The sequence below is a fragment of the Sinocyclocheilus anshuiensis genome, unplaced genomic scaffold, assembly GCF_001515605.1.
Source record: "Sinocyclocheilus anshuiensis isolate Anshui unplaced genomic scaffold, SAMN03320099.WGS_v1.1 scaffold922, whole genome shotgun sequence".
In the NCBI taxonomy this organism is placed as follows: domain Eukaryota; kingdom Metazoa; phylum Chordata; class Actinopteri; order Cypriniformes; family Cyprinidae; genus Sinocyclocheilus; species Sinocyclocheilus anshuiensis.
This window is the reverse complement of record NW_015539883.1, coordinates 456,214-480,437: the sequence shown is the minus strand read 5'-3', so window position 1 is coordinate 480,437 and position 24,224 is coordinate 456,214. Positions and strand designations below refer to the sequence as shown.

General features: G+C 36.3%; 1 protein-coding gene across 1 annotated transcript in view; it reads left to right on the top strand.

Annotated features, from left to right (window-relative positions):
- The window catches only part of LOC107685489 (bifunctional heparan sulfate N-deacetylase/N-sulfotransferase 1-like), a 40,167-nt gene extending 20,103 nt beyond the window's left edge, over positions 1–20,064 (top strand). The window contains exons 8-14 of the mRNA XM_016482087.1: positions 5,919–6,015; positions 7,485–7,608; positions 11,511–11,685; positions 13,053–13,223; positions 13,314–13,423; positions 13,921–14,023; positions 17,321–20,064. Coding sequence (XP_016337573.1) covers positions 5,919–6,015; positions 7,485–7,608; positions 11,511–11,685; positions 13,053–13,223; positions 13,314–13,423; positions 13,921–14,023; positions 17,321–17,440 — 900 coding nt within the window. The 3' untranslated portion in view covers positions 17,441–20,064. The remainder of the gene's footprint in view (positions 1–5,918; positions 6,016–7,484; positions 7,609–11,510; positions 11,686–13,052; positions 13,224–13,313; positions 13,424–13,920; positions 14,024–17,320) is intronic.
- The last annotated feature ends 4,160 nt before the right edge of the window (positions 20,065–24,224 follow it).

Sequence of the window (24,224 nt, the reverse complement as noted above, 5' to 3'; positions counted from 1 at the left end):
CCAAATTTCAGGCCGTGTAGATAGGCAAGCATATATACAAATCATTTAGTAAGCAGAAATCCGAAATTTACCTTAATATATATATATATATTAGGGCTGTCAGTCGATTAACATTTTTAATCTACTTAATTACATTATGTGTCGATTAATTAATATAATTAATCGAAAACTACATTTGACTGTGAAAATACCCCCAAAAGAAAGAAATATTTTATTTGATTCAACATAAAATGTATTACACGTTTAAGCTACAATGGCCTAAGATAAAATATTCAACATAAAAGAAGATCATTTGAGAAACATCTCAGTTTTTTTCATTCATGCAATGGAAGCTTTGTTACCAACAGTCTTCAAAATACCTTCTTTTATGTTCAAAAAAGAAAGTAAGTCATTCAGGTTTGAGTAAATGATGACATAAATAAATTTTTTGTGAACTTTGTGAACTATCCCTTTAAAGTGTTTTTTCATTTTTTTTTTTTATGAAATAATACTCTAAATAAGAAAATAAAACTGCCAGCAGGTGGCAGTAAATGTCCTTATGAGTCATTCATTCATTCATTCAATTCGTTCAAACGGCTGATTCATTCAGGAATTCAGTAAACGGCTTACTTTATGAATGGGTTTTTGAATCATTGGTTCACCCGATTCGTTCAAAACGCGGATTCATTCAAAAAACTAAACACCGCTGTGTTGCTCTGAGATGCACAACAATTCTGCTGTGGCTTTATAGGTAATATTTTTGTTGGCGTAACAGAGCAAAAACAGACAATATTGTGTTAAATTGTATATAACACAATAATATAATTACACAATGATATAGTATATAATATATAATAATACCCAATAATATAAATGTGTTATATTGTAAAATACTGTATAACACAATATTAACTTCTTATTTACTGAACTGTTGTGCAAAATCACATTTGAGACAAACAGCACTCGTGTGATTGCTCTCGCTGCTCATTTGATATTGCTTATATAAATATGAGACACAAAAAAAAAAAACTCGTACAGGAGCATTTTTGCCCCAATATCTTGAATTTTAGGGCATAACTGCATTTATGGAGTTGTTGCCCTGCATTTAGGGCTGCACGATAAATCGCATGCGATATTTAACGCGCATCTTATCAGTAAAGCCGGTTCTGTAATCAGCGGTAAATCTCCATCACCTGCGTGCTTTCACATTGAGCAGCATTAACTACACAGAGCCGTTGTTCACTGACGAGCTGTGCAAAACCACGTTCATATTCGTGCGATTTTTTGTGCAGCTCGTCAGTGAACAACGGCTCTGTGTAGTTAATGCTGCTCAATGTGAAAGTACGCACATGATGGAGATTTACCGCTGATTACAGAACCGGCTTTCTGACAAGGTGCGCATTAAATATCGCATGCGATTTATCGTGCAGCCCTACCCTGCATCATATCAAAGTCCCTTTCTTATAGTCTGTGATAATATTTGATCATTACACACACACACACACACACACACACACACATATCCTATATAAATATATATATTCATTTCTCTTCCTTTTTCTCACCATCAACATGAAGATCCAACAGTCAACGGAGCCAGCCAGCTGTTGTGGAACATTCTAAAATAATAGAATATTATTCAGTTACTCCTGGAATAAGAATATGACAACACAGCATTTGTATTAGTAACTTTGTTTTATGGAAAGCCTTATAAATCTTACCTCGTTTTTGATCAGCTACCTCATCTGTCTATCATCTGATTAAATCGTTATAAAAAAAAAAGCTGACTTGACATCAACGTAGATTAAAACTTTGAAATGATCCAAAACACTACGTGGCGCTATGGTTTAGTAAGATAACGTTTGCTCCGCCCACTTCCGGCTTGACGCTGCTGGCCTGGCGCTGCTGTGACCTAAAGGTTCTGCAGCTGGGGATTATTGCGTTAATCAGATCTTGTTTTAAATGTGTGCTGAAATAAATACCGGAAAAGATCGATTCGCAGCTTTTGAGAATCGATATCGAATCGACGTCATTTAAAAAAAACGATTAATCGAAAAATCGATTTTTTTTTTTTGCCCAGCCCTATTCATCAAGCAGTAAAAATGCCACTTCCCGCACCCAAAACAAGGTGTCTGTGGATGAGAGTCCGAAGCAAGGACTGGTGAGACAACATTTGTCCTGCACCATTTCACAGATGATGAATGGAAGGAAAATTTGAGATTGACACAACAGTCATTTATGACACTTATGATTCAACAACAGCAGCTGTTTTGTGCGTCATACATCATTACGCCATTTCTACGTCATTGCACGTGCATAGCTCTCCAGTTTCAGTTTTCAATCTGGCCAAGTGTTTACATGTACTATCAAACAGAATGAAATTTCAATTGGATTTGGCCAATTCATTCCAATGTGAATTTTATTCGGACTGGGCTACTACAATTTTCTTCTACGAATTTATTGATGAATAGAAATTTTAAAGCAGTGGTTTCCAACCACGTTCCCGAAACCCCTCCAGTGCAACACATTTTGCATGTCTTCTTATTAAAACACACCTTATGTAGGTCACCAGCTAATTAGTAGAGACTCCAAGGCTGTGTCCGAAAATCGCCCCCTATACCCTCATTCACTATTCCCTACATTAGGTCACTAATTCAGTTCACTACAAGGAGTGAATGAAAACGAGTGAGTGAATTCAGACACTGAGTGCACCGGAAGGACTGCCGCTTTTGCATAGTTGGTGCTTGCCGTTTAATAATCATTTGAAACTGGCAAACTAGCAGCTCCAGTAGTAAGATTAAAGGATTTATCTTGAACTCTGTCACAGAAAATATGTACAAACCCTAATTAAACAATTTAATAATCAATTTACAATGAATTTATACCCGTGTTGTATTAATCTGTACGCCATGGATGAGCGCTTTGTAATATGAACGGATTGATTATTCAGCTGCGAGCGCCATGTTCTGGCGCGACGCGGGAATTCATTCGCCGCGTGACTCTCACGGTGCATTATGGGTATTATCTAGCCGTTGAGCGTGCACCAGTTGTACACTTGTTTTTGCGGTGCATTGTGGGATTGAATGAGTGCACTGGAAGAACGTCCACTATGGTTTCGGACACCAATAAAATGGCTGTCCCCTCAAATAGTGCCCTATTTAAGGGTATAGGGGGCGATTTCGGACACAGCCCAAGACCTGAAATGGGTGTGTCAGACAAAGGAGACATGTAAAATGTGCAGTTTTGGGGCTCCAGGAACATGGTTGAGAGTCACTGCTTTAAATGAACAGCATTTATTTGAAATATAATCATTTGTAACATTATAAATGTCTTTACTGTTTAGTGTCCTTGCTGAATAAAGGTATTAATTTCTTTCAAAAAACGAAAAAAATCTTAGTGAACTTGCAATGCATTCTGGGATTGCCTTTTCCAAAATGAATACATTTTGACGTTAATCAGATCTTGTTTTAAATGTGTGCTGAAATATATACTGGAAAAGATCGATTTGTGGCTTTTGAGAATCGATATCGAATCGACGTCATTTAAAAAAAACGATTAATCGAAAAATCGATTTTTTTTTTTTGCCCAGCCCTATTCATCAAGCAGTAAAAATGCCACTTCCCGCACCCAAAACAAGGTGTCTGTGGATGAGAGTCCGAAGCAAGGACTGGTGAGACAACATTTGTCCTGCACCATTTCACAGATGATGAATGGAAGGAAAATTTGAGATTGACACAACAGTCATTTATGACACTTATGATTCAACAACAGCAGCTGTTTTGTGCGTCATACATCATTACGCCATTTCTACGTCATTGCACGTGCATAGCTCAGTTTTCAATCTTTTCAATCTGGCCAAGTGTTTACATGTACTATCAAACAGAATGAAATTTCAATTGGATTCATTCCAATGATTCCAATGTGAATTTTATTCGGACTGGGCTACTACAATTTTCTTCTACGAATTTATTGATGAATAGAAATTTTAAAGCAGTGGTTTCCAACCACGTTCCCGAAACCCCTCCAGTGCAACACATTTTGCATGTCTTCTTATTAAAACACACCTTATGTAGGTCACCAGCTAATTAGTAGAGACTCCAAGGCTGTGTCCGAAAATCGCCCCCTATACCCTCATTCACTATTCCCTACATTAGGTCACTAATTCAGTTCACTGTGAATGATGAATGAAAACGAGTGAGTGAATTCAGACACTGAGTGCACCGGAAGGACTGCCGCTTTTGGGTGCTTGCCAAGGATTTATCTTGAACTCTGTCACGGAAAATATGTACAAACCCTAATTAAACAATTTAATAATCAATTTACAATGAATTTATACCCGTGTTGTATTAATCTGTACGCCATGGATGAGCGCTTTGTAATATGAACGGATTGATTATTCAGCTGCGAGCGCCATGTTCTGGCGCGACGCGGGAATTCATTCGCCGCGTGACTCTCACGGTGCATTATGGATATTATCTAGCCGTTGAGCGTGCACCAGTTGTACACTTGTTTTTGCGGTGCATTGTGGGATTGAATGAGTGCACTGGAAGAACGTCCACTATGGTTTCGGACACCAATAAAATGGCTGTCCCCTCAAATAGTGCCCTATTTAAGGGTATAGGGGGCGATTTCGGACACAGCCCAAGACCTGAAATGGGTGTGTCAGACAAAGGAGACATGTAAAATGTGCAGTTTTGGGGCTCCAGGAACATGGTTGAGAGTCACTGCTTTAAATGAACAGCATTTATTTGAAATATAATCATTTGTAACATTATAAATGTCTTTACTGTTTAGTGTCCTTGCTGAATAAAGGTATTAATTTCTTTCAAAAAACGAAAAAAATCTTAGTGAACTTGCAATGCATTCTGGGATTGCCTTTTCCAAAATGAATACATTTTGAAAATAAGGAATCTCATAATACAGTGTCAATTATGCTGTTCGACTTTTGGAACAGCCTTTGCATCAATGCCTTAAAGTGCTGTCTAGGTAGGCAGCTCACTAGGTTTCGGAACAGAGCTCATATTTACTGTTAGCATAAACGGTGACCCCCATGAATACATTAGTAATAAATTCACAAACCAGATGTGTTAATTCAGTGTAATATTCCATTTAGCATTGGCATGAACTCAAGCGAGGCTCTTCGTTCATTAGTGCCGAGGTGCTATAATCTAATTAGGATGGACAGGTGTTGGATTGCTGGTGGTTTGCAGTCTTGATGCACCGTTTGACCATCTCGCATTTGTGCAAGATTTTAATTTAGAGGCAAGGGTTAAAACTATTAATTCTGTTGCCAGCTTCTTTAGCTGTGATGGATGAAGGGCTCTAAATGGCTGCTGCAGGACATCTTTCTCCTGAGATGCTTCAAAGCTCTTGACAGGGTTTGGTTTATGCTTCTGATTTCTATCTGGTTAATCCCATAAAACGGCCACCTCTGGGATGTTATTAGGGCAAGTTTAAAAGCTAAGTCTGAATTAATCTAAAATCTGCTGGTTATTGGACTCTGCCGATAAGTTGTAAGATATTTGACATGTTTGAATAGTTTGTTTTAATTTGACCAGACAACAGCCATCCACCCATAATGCACTTTTCCTGCTGATGTTAAATCTGAGTCCAAGCACTCAGGCTACATCCAAATTCCTATATTTTCTGAGCATGTCCTGAACTTTTGGACATCCTTCTATTTTGGTGTACCCTACATCTGAATACTAATACTTCCCTGCAAAAAATGTACATCTCGCCCTGGGTAATTTTGTAAAACAGTACGTTTCTCATATTCATGCTGGCTTGGTGAATGAGAACAATTTTTCCAGCTTCTTTATAATTTCCTGCTGGTTATTGAGGCACAATGATTGACTCCCTGCAGTGTTTTTATTGTGAATGTGCTCATTTCAGTGATGTATGGGAAGCCCTTCACTTCAGCTCATTTCTTACCGTTACAGGACCCCTGTGAGGACAAAAGACATAAAGACATCTGGTCTAAAGAAAAGACCTGTGACCGTTTCCCCAAGCTGCTTATCATCGGACCTCAGAAGACTGGTGAGTGTTGTGTGCTCTTGTGTGCACATGTGTGCACTTGCGCCATCTAGCTGTGTTGGCCAGAAATGCTCTCTTTTAAAACCATTTAAAGCAATTTTCCATCTAGATCTAATGTAATAATGCTGCCTTCCAGCACATATCAGCAAATGTAAAGCTGTAAATTACAATATTACAATTTACTGTAGGAATTGCTATTCTTCCTTTTCTAACTTTTATTATATATATATATATATATATATATATATATAATTGTAGTTATTATAAATACCCTTTTTTAGTTATCATAAACCCCTTTTTTAGTGGCTATTGTTTTGCTTACCAGAATGTTACCAGTAATAGGGATCCAGTATTTGTCAATTTTAAGATTATTAGACTTTGGAGATTATCTATCTATATCTAAATAAATTCTAGAAAACTTTTCTCTTTTTTTTTTCAAATTTAATAAACAAAAAAATCAGTAAATTTGCCTGCATTTCATTTGCTGTCACTAAATTATGTATATATATATATATATATATTAGAGCTGAATAGACATGGCATGAATGCATTTACACTGCAATTAAAATTGCATTAATAATGATCTGAGAAAAAGCAGTTTTAAATAAGCTTTAGTTGATTTTAAGAAAAAAAAACTGAATAGTGAAATTACTGTCACTGTTTTAATGAGTGAGTGAGTGAGTGAGTCAGTCATTCGTTCAACCAATTTGTTCAAATAGCTGATTCATTCATAAACGAAGCAAGGGACTGAATCATTGGCTTACTTGATTCATTGGCTCTTCTCAGTTCATTTATAAACAGCTACAAAAAGTATTTATAAAAGGGGGTGGATTAGTGCTGTGATTGACTTGCAACAGGTATGTTTTTTTTCATCCAGTGCTCTTAAATCAAGTGTGCAAAACAGGGTTGGTGGGCTTTTATTTCCTTACAGGCTCAGGCTTATATATACATGCAGGCTTTCTACTGCAACCCTGGCTGCTGCTCGGTAAATGTGAATTCAGTTTTACAGCGTTGACTAATTAAACTTCTAAATATGTCTTCAGGGAGCAATAGCCCTCTCTAAGAGTGGGTAGTAAAATAGCTGTGTTAATCTTCTCAGTAAAAGTTAGATTTGGGGGTTGGGCTTTAGACCGGCGTTTATTTATTTTTCTTTTTTGCACTGTTATAACTTGACTTCCTAGACTTGTATATTAGCTAGCATGCTCATTTCAGTAAACTTTCCCTGAAACTTTTTTCTTTGCCTCAAATTAAATCAGGGTTTATACTACATACTGTACAAACATATATTTACTTCTATAGCTCAATAGCAGAATTTTAGGAGTCACGGTGGGGTCCAGAAGTTTGAGACTACTAATGAAATTGTTTTATTATCATTGTTATTATATTTAAGGGATTTTACTCATTTAAGTTTGATTTTCAGTTGTTTTGTTAAAAATTATATAATTGACATATGCTGTCTTGTGTCTGTTCAGGAACTACTGCTCTTTATCTGTTCCTGGGCATGCATCCCGATTTGACCAGTAACTACCCCAGCAAGGAGACCTTTGAAGAAATCCAGTTCTTCAATGGCCGAAACTACCACAAAGGCATTGACTGGTATGTGGTGATATTGTGAAAGAAAATGTCTCCTCCATACTTAACCAACTTCGGTGGTTGCAGTCTCCTTAGAATCATGCTTGATTTAAAGCCCCACCCCGACATATGTTAGCTTTGAGGTTGCTTATTTGCTAGTGTGCGCATGCAAATAAACATTTATCAGATTGAAAACCCATTCACACCAAGGACAATAACTTTAGCTATAACGTTTTTGATAGTTGTTTTAATTCTATTAGAATAGGGAAACCCACAACACAACTATATAATAACTTGATAATGTCACAGAGGAACAATATGGTTGGAATCACTTTCGAAACTTTTTTTTCCAGCTGATGAATGATAAAAACATCAGCATTTAAAGTGGCAGGCATCAAAACTGCGCCATGTGCGTATAATGAGCAGAAAGTTTTAATGTGTTAATTTAGACGCTAATATAGTTATTGTTACTGTTATTGTTCTTGGTGTGAACAGGTCTTGACACATTTAAAATATATGATCTAAAAATTTGATTTAAAATACTGAATCATCTTTCAATCATAGGATGTATCTAAAACTTCATCCAGTCAAATGAGAATATCCTTTCCCCCTAAAACAACCCATCTCTGATGCGCCCTAAGGGTGTATTCACACCTGATTGTTTGGTTCGATTGAATTGGTGCGGATCTTTTTGGCAGGTGTAAATACAGCAATCGCACTCTGGTGCGGACCAAACAACCGTACCGAGACCCAGCTGAACAGGTGGTCTCGGTCCACTTCCAAATGAACTCTGGTACAGTTTGTTTAAGGTGTGAATATGACCCGACCTCGATCCGACCCAATTGCAGAAATCACGCTCAGAAACATGCAGCTCGCACATGTAGTGTTGTTGTTTGCGTTTCAGTGGATAAAATCACTTGTTTTTAAACCACAATGCTTAAAAATGCATGCAAATTATGAGTTTTTGTGACCATGGCGCACAGAAACATGACGTGAGCGCGCTAAATAGGCTAAAGCTTGCCGCAAAAGTTACCATGAATATGTTGGGGGGAAATAATAAAGAGATTTTTAAATTATTTATTAATTAACTAGTGTTTTCTAAGTCAGTGTCGTAAAGATGATCCTGACTCGCCCATCTCATCATGGACGCGAAAAGAAATGCATCTTTGCGGATTACATTATGAAAGTGTTTTTTTGGATTTGAATTATTTAGTTTTGTGGTCATTTAAAGCTTTCTATAGCTAGATATATTCATCATGTCTGTAAGGAAAATATTCGCTAAGTTTCGGTTAATTTTTGTGAAGCGCTCCTGTTCTACACCGAGACGGCAAGCGCATCCTATTTGTTTTCTTTATTTTACAAAAGCATAATGTTTTGTTGATATTTTAATTGCACACAAATAAAATAGACCCTTTACAGTTCCGAACGATGTATTATTCTTACCTGTATGAGCAAAAATTACAGTGTATTTAATTTGTTTCCACTGATGTCCTGAAGCGCGCTTCAGCTTCCACTCTCTGCTCAAACAATTGGATATGTGCCTAACAGCGCACATTTATTTAGGTTAAATGTTTAAACTAACATTGTGATATGCTTTAAATATTTTATCTATAGATTTTATTTTAGCAAGTCGTACTTACAACATCGTATGACATTGTCTCATTAGTATCTGATAACACCAAATCAGTAAAAGAATAAAAATTGCTCTACAAAAGATCTCCATGATTAACCTGTTTTTTTCACTTCCTGTTGTCCCTGCTTGAGAATTTCTGTCCAATGAATGGATGACCTTAGCACATGTGTGGTTTTGTTTACAATTTCTGGTTCACTTGCAAAAAGGGCAGTGTGAAAGCGAACCGCACCAAACAAAAAAAATAAACATTGTATTTGGTCCGGACCAAAGCAAGTGAACTAGCGGACTTTCCTGGTGTGAATACACCCTAAGTTTCTGTTTCTATAGGGACTACGTCAACACGGACAAGCAAACCACATGATTTCACAGGTTCTTTTCAGTCAATAGCTCTTGTAAACTGCTGTGAAGTACATTGATTGTGAAGGTCTGACATGCTTTGAAGTTAAGAGCATTAAGAGACATGGAGGCTAATGTTCCCACGAGAGGAAGGCATTATGGGTCATTTCAAAACTCAACACTGCCTTCACTACCAGCTCTTTCTTTCCCTCTTTCAGTAGTCTGAAATGTGACTAACAGAAAGCAGGTGTCTGATGCACATCATCAAGTGCCTCTCTCTCTCTCTGCCTCTCTTCCTTCCTTTCTTTTTCTCTTTAATCATTGTGCGGAAAAAAATGATGGTGCTTGAGGGTTCATGTGGTGGTTTGATCTCAAAAACAAGTGCTGGATACAATGCTGATTATAAAGACAGAGGTGCATTTCACCAAACAGAGCTAAACAATGGTGCAACAATAATTAAACATTTCTTTTTTTTACGGGTGTTGACATGTCTCCCATCTGGTTCCTTCAGAAGTGTGGACTAAATTTAATGAAATGCTGTTTTTTTTTTTTTTTTAATGCTAGGTACATGGAGTATTTCCCTCTACCCTCCAACACTAGCTCAGATTTCTACTTTGAGAAAAGTGCCAACTACTTCGACTCAGAGGTCGCGGCCCGGCGAGCAGCTGCTCTTCTGCCCAAAGCCAAAATCATCACCATCCTTATCAAACCGGCTGACAGAGCATATTCCTGGTATCAGGTCAGTATCTAAGTACTCATGTGTCATCCAGTCACATCCAGGGGCAGTCAAGGCCATGATGCCTGCTCTGGACAGAAGATTAGATCTGCAAATGGGAAAAATATGTTATTCGGAAGGAATTGTAAACATCATTGTTCTGCTGGGTCCGATAGGGCCCATGTTTTATACTTTTGCATGTGGCTTTTTAATTTTTCCCAAAAGCCTGTTTATGTTAGTCAAGGTAAGTAGTTTTTGCAGCAACAAGATGCTATTTTATTTCAAAAGAGCATGGAAAGTTATGTTTTCCATTATATGAATTTTCAACTTCAACAGTACTCTGAAAAAAGTACAGCCAATGAAAAATTTAATGTTTTAAATGTAGGCATTTCGATACTGTAACTATTTGTGTAGTATGGATGGAAGAAGATGGTATAAAAATTATGTACACCCACACATTTACATTTAGCAGCTTATAAAAACTTCAGGTCCCTCATAGCCTTTCAGTTGAATTGAGATTTTGATTTTGACTTCTAAAACTAAAACTTTTTTTTGAACCAGTCCTTTGTGGGTCTGCTGAATGTGTTGATTCATTGTCATGTTGAAATGTATCCTCAACGTCATGTGAAGTTAAGTCAAATGTAGCTTCAAGGTTTTTTGTTTTTTTTTTACAGATGGCTTCATGTTCATCTCAAGCATTATTTGATATAATGTGGAATTCATACTTGCAGTTATGGTGGCAATCTGTACAAGTCATTATAAAATTTACATAACATTAAGTGTCATTTGTAAAGTTATACTGCCTTTTATCTATTAACATCTGTAAAAATTTATTATCTGTATGTTCTAATACAGAAAAACAAAATACAGGGCATCTGCGTGTCCTTAAAAAGGCTTAAAATGTCATAATTTAAGGCCATGTCTTAAGAAAGCAGGTGTCTGATGCACATCATCAACCGCCTCTCTCTTCCTGCCTTTCTTTTTCTCTTTAATCAGTTTGCGGAAAAAATGTCGGAGGTTGATGGTTCATGTGGCGGTTCGTTCTCAAAAACAAGTGCTGGATACAATGCTGATTATAAAGAGAGAGGTGCATTTCACCAAACAGAGATAAACAATGGTGCAACAATAGTTAAAAATGTTTTTTTTTTTTACAGGTGTTGACACATGTCCACCATCTGTTTTCTTTCAAGAGTGTGGACCAAATTTAATGAAATGCTAATTGTTTGGCTTTTTTAATGCTAGGTACATGGAGTATTTCCCTCTACCCTCCAACACTAGCTCAGATTTCTACTTTGAGAAAAGTGCCAACTACTTCGACTCAGAGGTCGCGGCCCGGCGAGCAGCTGCTCTTCTGCCCAAAGCCAAAATCATCACCATTCTTATCAACCCGGCTGACAGAGCCTATTCCTGGTATCAGGTCAGTATCTAACTGCTCATGTGTCATCCAATCACATCCAGGGTCAGTCAAGGCCATGATGCCTGCTCTGGACAGAAGATTAGATCTGCAAATGGGAAAAATATGTTATTCGGAAGGAATTGTAAACATCATTGTTCTGCTGGGTCCGATAGGGCCCATGTTTTATACTTTTGCATGTGGCTTTTTAATTTTTCCCAAAAGCCTGTTTATGTTAGTCAAGGTAAGTAGTTTTTGCAGCAACAAGATGCTATTTTATTTCAAAAGAGCATGGAAAGTTATGTTTTCCATTATATAACATTTCAACTTCAACAGTGCTCTGAAAATGTACGGCCTATGAAAAATGATGTCTATGATAATGTGGACATTTCGATACTGTAACTCTATTTGGATGGTATAAAAATGATGTACACCCATACATTTAGCAGCTTATACAAATTATAAAGAAATTATGCTCATTCCTTCATGCAGGATTTCATTACTTCTGTGAATTTGGAGTGATTTGTAGCATGTATGGCCCACTTCAGGTCCCTCATAGAATTTCAGTTAAATTGAGATCTTGATTTTGACTTCTAAAACTTAAATTCTTTTTTCTGAAACATTCCTTTGTGGGTCTGCTTGCATGTGTTGATTCATTGTCATTGACAGTTTTTTTTTACAGATGGCTTCATGTTCATCTCAAGCATTATTTGATATAATTTGGAATTCATAGTTGCAGTTATGGTGGCAATATACTGCCTTTTATCTATTAACATCTGTAAAAATTTATTATCTGTATGTTCTAATACAGAAAAACAAAATACAGGGCATCTGCGTGTCCTTAAAAAGGCTTAAAATGTCATAATTTAAGGCCATGTCTTAAATATCTTTTTTACGAACATATATTATGTACCATATTAATCATGTGACTATTATGCTTCAAAAGTTTGTGATTTAAATATGAGCACTGCATGTTTAAAATCAAAAACACAGCACCTATTGTGCATTCTGTGGACTCACAATTTCAAGCTATATGATCTAACTATTAATGAATAATGAAAATGTACTTTTAATGGTTTTTATATTGTAGAGGTTGAGTCCTGGTGTATTTCAGGTTTTTTTTATATTTAAGAATCCCACATATAATTGAAAAATGCATAAAAATGCATTAAATCTTTTTTTCTGGTTATTATTGGTATGTTGGTTACACAATTATCTGTATGTGGCATTTAATTGAATATAAACTCTTCTTATCTCTGCTTACCCCATCACAGGAAAACTTTACCAGAGTACTCTACCCTGAAACAAAATGCACTTCATTGGGTTTACTTACTTTTTCACAGCACTGTATTTTATCATGAAATTGTAAATATTAATTGCCTGTTTTCCAGCACCAAAGGGCTCATGATGATCCTGTGGCTCAGAAATATACATTCCATGATGTCATCACTGCTGGCCGGGACATGCCCATCAAACTGAGAGTCCTACAGAGCCGTTGTTTAGTGCCCGGACTTTACGCCACACACCTACAGCGCTGGCTCACACACTATCACCCCAGTCAGGTATTGAGCTGAGTTTGTGTGTGTCCATGGGCTCATTGTGCATTTGAGGTTGTTTCTGTGATTTATATGAACCATTTTGTTTCTTTTCAGATCCTGGTCCTGGATGGACAGATGCTGAGGACAGAACCAGCTTTAGTGATGGACAAAATCCAGAAGTTTCTAGGCCTGACAAATACGCTCAACTACCACAAGATCCTTGCGTAAGAAGCTTGTCCCCAAACGCTCAAAAGTTTCTCATTTCTCTTTTATGATTGATAATTAAAAGTCATTAATATGCAATACATTATTGAGCACCTGGAGTGTTTGGTTTAGAGCTGCTTTGAAGTGTTTCACAGTAGTCTCCTCGTCCTGATGGATCCTCTTAGTCTGACAGGTTCTCAAGGGTGCTTGTTAATTCCCTGCTTCTCTACCACCTCATGTACACTCTTTCTCTTTAGTCAACCCCTTCCACTTGTCTCTCTTTCTCTCTCTATCTGTCCTCTGTCTCATGCTGTTCCACATAACCTCATAAGCAGTAACATCTGTCAACCACATCTCCCACTGTACAGTGAAGATGGTTTGTCCTGTGGCAGCCCCTCTTAGGAGGCCTTGCTGTGCACCATCTGTTTGTTATGTTCCCTTTTGATTAGGCTGATGTTGAAACATTGTCCTGTTTTTGCTGCCTGTCCTTCATTTTGTCCCTTCCTTCCTGCTGCAGGTTCGATCCGAAGAAGGGCTTCTGGTGCCAGCTGCTAGATGGAGGGAAGACCAAATGCCTGGGGAAGAGTAAAGGGAGGCGATATCCTGACATGGACGTTGATGTGAGATTATGATTCTGGTTCATATTCCTGTTTCAGTTAAAAACATTCCTGTCTTTTTTAGTTTGCTTGACATTACAAAGTGTTGGTAGAGACAAAGGGGAAAAGGAAGCTTAGACATTTTTGGTATATTTGACTCAAATATCTTCAGTTTTCATAATCTCAATAGCAAAAACTGCATGAAATTCGATTAAAATTTGATTTTTTTGAAATACACTTCCCTCTACCGCACACATTATGACAGACCTATAGAAAAAAATATTTGACATTTTTTCATCTGCAGGAAGAGCCAGTTCTGCCCTTTTCTTCTTTACCTTGCCATAGAATATGGCCGTGCTCACTGATATAATGTTACTTGTATTCATATTTAATGAAAAGTAAAAATGCCATTAACATACTACTAATCAACATTATATCAATAGTATTAATGTTGTTATTGTTACAGTTTAACAGATTGCAGCTGACCTTGCTAGCTAGCTAAACTATTGTAATAATGTAATTCGCATGGCCGTAGCTTGTGGGGGGGCCAGGGGGGCCTGGCTCCCCCATAGCGATTTAAGAATTTTACTAAATATTTATTTATAAAGTTTTTTCTATGAAGTAAAAATGTATATAATGCAGTTAATAATACATGTAAAAGTTAATACATTTTAAATTGTTGTTGTAAGTAAATTAATAAATCAAAACAAACTTAACGTCTCCCTCAATCTCATTTGCGTAAGAATTGTCACGTGACGAATCTGCATTTTGGTGGATAATAGACTTAACGGTAATGCTTGCCTGTTGTGTGGAATAAAATGATGTTCCGTGTTTTTAACAACATACACGAACTGCAGAGAAATCTGGAGACAACAAAAAACTCAGATGAAGATATTAATGCCGTGCTTAATGATTCCGGACTCGGATAATCAGATAAAGGTGATCCACAGGACGCAGCAGGTTTAGCCGCACACTACTTTTATGCCAAATGTTATTTAATTTTCACAGAACACAACCTTTAAATAGATTTTAGAATATAAACTGTTTATCGTCTATTCAATGAGACTAAATAAAAAGTGTGCGCCTCATTGTGCATATCATAACAGTGATGTTTCCGATTTTTTTTGTGGAAGTGACATGGACTGGTCCTTGTTTGTTACTGACGTTTTAGTTTGCTTTCAGCAACTACCGACAAGAGACGGCAGTCTGTCAGAAATCTCGCCACAGAAAAAAAACTGCATGTCATGTGACTTAACCAAAGCACATCATTGGCTAAACTAAGGTCTTCTCTTTCCAACGAAAAAACGAGAATGTTCTCTTAAAGAGACAGTGGCAAGGAAAGGAACACACAAAGTATGTTGCTATATGGCCACACCATGCGGTAGAGGGTTAAAAGGTTGGTCATTTGTTTTTTTTTTGTTTTTTGTTTGTTTGTTTTTTGAAAGAGGTTTTTCATGCTCACCAATATTACATTTGTTTTATCAAAAATAAAATAAAAACATTTGTTTTGTGAAATTTTCACATGATGACAAACTGAATTTTTTAGTAGCCATTACTCCAGTCTTCAGTGTCACGTGATCTTTCAGAAATCATACTAATATGCTGATTTGGTGCTCAGGAAACTTTTCTTATTGTCAGTGTGGAAAACAGTCCAACATATATTTGTGGAAACTGTGATTAATTTTTTTGATGAATAGAAAGTTAAAAAGAACCGCATTTTAAATATAATTATTATGTAACATTGTAAATGTCTTAACTGTGTGTTTGATCAATTTAATGTGCCTTTGCTGAGTAAAATAATAATTATAACTAATAACTATAATTTAAAAAAAAAGAATCATACTGACCCCAAAGTTTTAAACGGTAGTCTATATGGTTAAATAAGATTTCAACGTAAAACAGAAAAAATAATAACCAATAAAATCATATAGCCTAGAATCTACAGTCTAATCAAGTCTAGACAGTATTCTTATGGGATGAAATTAGTCTCAAATTTCCTGTTGAATATTAAATTTTACTCAGAAATAGGTGTGTGTGTGTATATATGTACGTATGTGTGTGTGTGTGTGTGTGTGTGTGTGTGTGTCCAAAATAAAAGTTTGTGATTACATAATATGTGTGTGTGCTGTGTATATGTATATAATATATACATATAAATCCACATACATGTATATATTTAAGAAATATTTACGTGTGTGTGTGTGTGTGTGTATATATATATACCAGGCCAGTAGCTGGCGATTACATACACTACATACACACACACACACACACACACACACACACACACACACACACACACACACACACACAAGTACAATTAACTTAACATTCTATAAGTCTGTTTGCGGCCCCCAAATTCTTGTTACTTCAGGGTCATTCAGACTGGTGTATTTTCTACAAGGGCACAGCTTCAGTCAGATCTTTTAACAGACTATGATAAAGAGAGGCTCAGTCAGATGCCGAGGACCTTGATGTTACCTTGAGGCTTTTGGGCAGACACATCAAAGTTAATGAGGGGTGAAAGAACAGCCTGATGTGTCGTGGCTTTGCAGAAGCAGTCGCAGTAGCAGCACTCTTGAGAGAAAAAGCTGTACACAGAGGGGGACACTAATTTAACACACATAGTCACAGTAATGGCTTAAGTTTCATTTCTAGGCTGGAGGTGTTTGGTCTAATATACAGTCAAAAATATTTAGCTGTTTAACATGAGGATATAAGCCATTTTAAAAGTAGATGAGTGATGCTGATGATGTTTAAATGAATTAAAATTTAATGCTGTAGAAAATTAGTATCGTTAGTCTTTGGTATCGTTGCCTAGTGGTTAGTGCACATGCTTTGGTGTACATTTCCTTTCCACTCTATACTGTTCTTGTCAATAAGTGACAAAAGGTCAAAAATAATTATAGAAAAAGCACTTTAATTTAAATAATCATTCTATACAAATATGTATTCATGTGCTCAGTAAAATATATTCCTGATACAATAAGCTGATAATGTTTAGTTTTTTTTTGGTTATTGCTGATATTAACATTCTATACTATCTAGTGTAAGTAAATTAAAACTAAAATGCTGAACAGTTTAAATTCTAGAAGTGAATTTGGACATTACAACATAATGTACATTATGAAATTAAATTGATGTTGAAGTGTTTTTTAAAAATCCAATTTAAGTGAGCATCAGTCAGTCTAATCTAAATGAAAAAATTGGGAAATCGAATAAATGCTAGACATTCATAATAAAGCCACACATAGCTTGAGCATGACTTTACATGTTCATTACATTTTGCAGAAAAACTGACCCCATCCTCTTCCTCCACAGTCCCGGATCTTCCTGAGAGAGTATTACCATGAGCGCAACATTGAGCTCTCCAAGCTGCTGTACAAAATGGGCCAGCCGCTGCCTAGCTGGCTTAGGGAAGAGTTGCTCCACAGCAGGTAACCTGAAGAGGGGGGTGGGGACACAATGGTCAGACTCGGACACCCCTCTTTCTGCTCTTGAGGGGACTCACCCTCTTGTCCACCCCTGTAAGCTGCTGGCCACGGTGGTTGATCAAGCCTCCAGCGGCTTTGTGGACCTTCAGTTCAGAGAACTGAGCTTCTAGAGGACAAGACAAAGAGGTAGAGAACGATGTGCTTAGGTGCGCTAGTGGCTCTGTTCCATTTTGGAGAACAGTAATGTGCCCAGGACATAGCCCTGGGGTACACCCGCTACAATCCTTGGCTCGAACATGGGATCACAACGAAGGCTTCCAAAATACATTCTACTTGTCTGGTGTGTTGAAGTACCAGGGAGACATAATGTCAGAACAAATGGACATGCAATATGGGAGAGGAGGGCATATATTTCTATTGGCGGAGCTGTAGGACAAGTCCGCAACAGATAATTAAGTGCCAGGGTGGTACCTTAAAGTCAGACTTTCTTTGTTTTCTTGGTTAAATATTCTTTTAACACTCATTTCATGTGTTGTGTTGCACAACACAAGGCTGTTTGCCTTGTAGTTTCATTCTTCTGTTTTAAACGGTTTTTATTTCATAGGATATTGAGCCCATTCATTACAGCTGCACCCTCCGGGCTTAAAATGTGACATTTAAAGGTGAAATTTCATTATGATGTATTTATGGCTATTAGTTGCGAATCCACAGGACAGCTTAATAATGCGTGACAAATTGTGGTACTAAAACAGATAAGCTACATCCATAATCAATGTGACTGTAAATATGAAACTGTAAAAAAGCTGGGTATGTTTTTGGCCCGTTGTATGTGCAGTAACTGCCTTAATGCAACTTTATCAAGCCAATTATGGATAATTTACTAAAGTATACAAGGTGATGTGTTTTGACAGGCCTCGAGGGGCTGATCTTTTTAATCTTAATTCGAATGATGAATGTCGAGAACTGGACCCATGTGTTATTTTGGCATTATATTACAAATCTCACTGGAGCGTTAAGTAAGGGTATTGCAGTTTTAATAGTAATGCATAAAACCTGTCCGCCAATAATCCTTTTATCACCTTTTTTTATTTTGTTTTAATGATTGTTTTACCCTTTTTTCTGTTTTTATGTGATTTGTTTAGCATATCACATCTAATCACTTTTCATTCAGGGTTGTCATCAGAATGTGTCCAGGAATGTATTGCCTCTGCCAAGAGACCATTTTAAAAGGCCATTTTATATGACTTTTGTTCTGTGGGAACTGTTGACTGCTACTGAACCGTATGAATTACACCTATGAATGTAAGCAAGGTTGCTATATAATAGACACGATGCCTTTTCAGTGGCAGGCAGGGCGATCCACGGAAAGCTCTACAAAGGCCCTTAACCCAGTCACTGGGGCTGAATTAAACCACTGCGCTAATGGATTTCATTTCGCTTGCTGCTGAAATGAGAAGTCATGAAACGAACCCAAATCTCATTTTATGGATAACAAAATTAATTGGATTTCATTTTGTTCCCTTCTGTTTTTCATTCGTCTTTGAAAGGTTTTTGTGCACTTTTACTTCCGTACTTCCATGCACAATTACATCAGAGTCACTTCAAGCAGCAAATATCAGTCTCCTCTAACAGCTGTGTGCCTCTACAGTCATTTGGCATTTCGATTCAAGTGCATCCTTTAGTCAAGCATTTTCATAATAACATTTGTGAGTTCTGGGGAAAAAAAGGTGCCAAAAAGTACAAATTTAACTATGTTTGATGATTAATCACCCCTGATATTCCCTGCTTTAGGATAGACACTTGGGAAGGGGTTTGGCAATATTACAAATGGAGAACTGACAGTATCTCAGAGCATTTATTTTCTATAATACAGATTTTATTTGTAAAAATTGTACAACCCTTAATTTTCTTCATTGACCTCGAAGTATGATACTTGAGAAGCACAATGTGTGTGTTGTTGACCAAGGAGTGGAAAAGCGTACAATGCATATCTTGTGTGCAAGGACATCATTTCACACAAAGATTTTGCACCAGTCCACAGGAATACTTTTGGGTCCACAGAGTATTTTGTATTACCAGTAACTTTTACAGATAGTTTTACTTGGTTTTGGTTCAAATGTAAGTAGTTTACAACTGTCTGCAGTACAGAACCATGCACCTTACATGCTGCTCTCGGATTCATCATAATCGCACACGGAATGTTCTTCTTTTTCTTGATATCATCATTTAGTATTCCTGCTCCCAAGCCAACAACTGACATCAAATAATGCAATATCGTGTTTCCTGGTAAAATGGGAAGTTTTGCACCAAGCACAAAATTATGTTTGAATAAAATTTGTCGCAGTGTACAGAACCCATTTATTTTGAGTGAATGGAACAGAGAGAAATTATAAAATATGATTTTTTTTAATACATCAATCACTCTCACACAGACATACAGAGAGTCCCCATGACTTTCACACTGCCAATATTGTGCTTTCTGTATAATGTAGGGTATGAATAGATAGAATAAAATAACTGTAAAGAAATAATCATCTGGACTGTACAATCAAACCTACCGTTGTTAATATTTTTTATTGTTGGTAGCCAATATTTTTGTGATTTGCAAATAAAGAAACCACTGTCTTTTTAGTTCTGTCTTTATTAAGTACACACGTATTATTTCAGTGAGTAAATAATACACACATATATGTATGTGTGTGTTATGTATACATGTATGACATTTAATATATTAAAAATATGTATATGTTTGACTTTTTAATTTATGGTTTAGACACTGCAGTGCAAAAATAGAGGATAGTGAAGTGAAATGTTGTCTAAGGAAAGAGCGGAATTATGAGAAATAACATTTTTAGATAATACTAGTTAAATATAAATATTTTGATTAGCACCACTTTTCATATGCTGCTCAAATCACATCTAAAACGATAAATGTTTAACCCTGTAATTCATATGATAGGTTGTTTTAATGTGTTTATGGTGTTGCATGAAATTAACATGCATCACCATAAACTTTTTTATAATATAATTGTTTTTAACATTTTAAAAATATTTTATTTAAAAATGATTATTAATATTTTTATTTTTATTAATATAGACATTCATTGATTTGTAAAATTTATTTTACATTAAAGAATAACTTTTACGTTCGGAATGAGGAGACCACTTTAGAAAGGGACAATGCATGAAGAATTAAATGTTAAACTAAAGTACAAATCAATTAATTACAGCAACAATTAAATATCTCTTTATAATGGAACAATTATATTTTTTATATATAACTTCGGTGGCTTTGTGCACCATTTGCACCGTTATATGGACGTAACTTTTCTAGCACAGAAATGTTTTATCTACATTTTTTAAAAGAAGCATCTTTGCAGACGGATTAGCAGCCTCACAGCTGATCCTTGTCCCATGAAACATTGGTGTGTCACTGGTTGGTTGGATATGTATAACAAACATAAACTACAGCTGCATCTCAATCTGTCAGCAGCAGGGCATCTGTGAGCGTGGCTTGCATCCACATCACACACTCATCAAAGCAGAGTGCATACTGGCCAGAGCCATACACTCCATCATTCTGACACTGCCAATGAGCCGCTACATTAATCACAGACTGTCCATTTACATTTGGAAGGCTGAACACTCTTAGTATGGCCACAGTATATATGGCCTGTGTGGTTTGTTTTAGTAGATGAACAAGCAACATAGATGCATTTACTGTCCTAAAAGACATTTGTCATTTTAATAAAGTCGTTACTGACGTATAGGCAATACAAAAAAATGTCAGAAGACAGTGTAGCCTGTGGATAATGAAATCGTTCAGTTGTTAGATATATTTTTACCTGGGTACAATCTTCCAATGAGGATCATGTTTCAATGCAGCATCATTTATGATGATATATCTTATACTTGTTGCCTTTGCAACATTATTCTAGGGAAAGAGAAATAGAAAAACAAAGTCTGTCTTACTGCTGTCAAACAGTATTTTTATTACCCCTTAACAAAATTACATAAACCATGAAAATTATTAACAAACAAGGTAGGTTTTACACACAAACTATAATAAATGTATAGTATAGTAAAAGCCATAGTAAATGCAATAGCCTTAACTCTAGGATTTGACCAGTTTGGAGTAGACGTCACAGTTACGTCACTTGCAGCTGCTCGCGCATTGTGGTGGCAGAAAAACACTGGTAACAAGTGGAGGGAGAAAAAATTAATTGTGCCTTTGAATGTCAGAATCGGAATGCAAATTTGAATGCATTTTTATATAATACTGTCGTCAAAGACACCATTTGAAGCTAAACGCAGACGTTTAAACGGACGGACTATAGATGAAACCTGCTGTGATTACCCTACTTTTAAAGAATAGATTTGATTTAAACAATAGGTCTATATAATATTAACATAGGGGACATATTGTATTAGCCCTACAGTTAAAGCATGAAATAATATTTAAACCTACATATTACATAACGTTGACCTATTTTATCTCACAATTCTGACTTTTTTTTTCTTGCAAATGCAAGTTTATATCTCCTAGTTCAGACTTTATAACTTAATTCAACTCAGCAAGTGCGAGTTTGTCAATTCTGAGGAAAAAAAGCCAGAAGTGTGGAATTATAAACTCGTGATTCTGAGCCAAGGGAAAAAGAGAGAATGACAAGTTGATTTTTCTTACCAGAATTGTGAGATATATTCTCGGAACTGCAAGAAAAAATTCAGAATTTTGAAATCTAAACTCAAAATTACCTTTTTTGATTCTTTTATTCCATGGCTTCCATAGACTACGTTAAAGGGGTCATATGATGTTGCTAAAAAGAACGTTATTTTGTATTTGGTGTAATGAAATGTGTTTATGCGGTTTAAGGTTAAAAAAACACATTGTTTTCCACATAATGTACATTATTGTTTCTCATATGCTCCGCCTTTATGAAACGCGTCAATGTTTACAAAGCTCATCTGAAGGAAAAGCGAGGTGTGCTCTGATTAGCCAGCTATCCAGTGCGTTGTGATTGGCCGAATACCTCAAGCATGTGACGGAAATGTTACACCCCTTACCATATTGTGATGCCGTCTGGCCGGAGGGACGAGACAAAAACATTAAAACCCATTATAAACGAGGCATTTGTTGCATCCTGTGAGGACATAATTACGGATTATAATGACTTATACTTTATTTTTACGCGTTGCGTTGCATCGCGCCACGTAAACATAAAACCATGTCTGATTTTGTGATCGGAGAAATGACAAACAACAAGTGCTACTCTACACTGTTCAAAACTCACGTTTGAATCATCAGTGGCAAATTCTTTAAATATAAAAAACATACTTACAGTCTGTGAGTCAGAACAGAACATTGTAGTCTACTCTACCAGGATCAGTAAACAGTCCTCCATAAAATGTGCTGCACACATCTGAATATTTAGGTTAAACTGTTCTGGAACAGTGTTGTAAATACAACTTAACCACTGAGTTCTAGTCGTGTCCTCTTGGAAGACCAAACAAAGTAGTTTCGCTTTCACAACGAAACACAGTGTCTTCACGACATGGCGGCAGCGACAAAACTACAGCGAGAATAAAAGTTACGCCTTCTTTCTTTGCATGAACATTTGGGCGGCGTTATGCAAATCTTTCCACATAGTGAGGTAGACATGTGGGGGCGTGTTAGAACGAGCCTTTTAGGTAAATGTGGCTGACTCTTAACTTTTAGAAAGAATATCTCTTTGGATTTGAGACTTTAGTCTTTGCAACTTTACAGATCTTCTTTATGCACCAAGAGCTTGTAACAGTCCAAAGAGAAAGGAAAAATTGAAATAGCATCATATGGCCCCTTTAAGACTGTCATTTTCTGCCACCAGATAGGCTCCGCCCACAAAAAACGTCATCACTGTTTGCAAACACTGAAATTGGTCTATTGAATGTTTTTAAGTTATTGTTATTCATTTCAGGTGTAATAAAGTCGTGTTTTTATCTACGATGTTGTATGTGGAAACTGTTCAGATTTTTTAAGTATTTGTCTCAGTACAAAATGACAAATTTTCACCGGACAAAACAAACATAAAAGCAGTAAATAGGACAAGAGTTGATGACTTAATGACTTAAAGTCCGCATGAAATAAAAATTAACTTTATTTACTTTACTAACGCACATTGCTAGTAATGATGTGAACAATTAATCTGTGCAAGTTAATCCGCTGAAAAAAATTGTTTGTCTTCGTAATCTTTAATCAAAATCTAATCATTTGCTTCTGCTCTGGAATGGCATTTCTTCTCTGATGACGTCAGTTTTTAATCAAAATCTGAACATTTACTTCCGCTCTGGAATGGCATTCCTTTTCTGATGACGTCAGTTTGACGGGCTTGGGCAGAATATCCTTAAACACACCTTTCTAACCGGTAGATTACTATGAGTGAGAGACAGAGAGGAGGAGTGCAAACATAAAACCATGCCCTCTATTTTTTTATTTTATTTTATTTTTTTTTTTTAATAATGCCAAGGTACCAAATATAAAAATACAACCATGCCCTCTATTTTTTTATTTTATTTATTTATTTTTTTTAATAATGCCAAGGTACCAAATATAAAAATACAACCATGCCCTCTATTCAATATTCCGTTTCAGCTGGAAATACGTCACTACACTGAAATAAAGTCAGCAACTTCCGGTTCACGCGGACTTTAAGTAATCGACCTTGAAGAAAAGAAGCTATACATATATATATATATATATATATATATATATATATATATGTGCCATCTCAAAGAGGCACAAAATCACTTTCAGA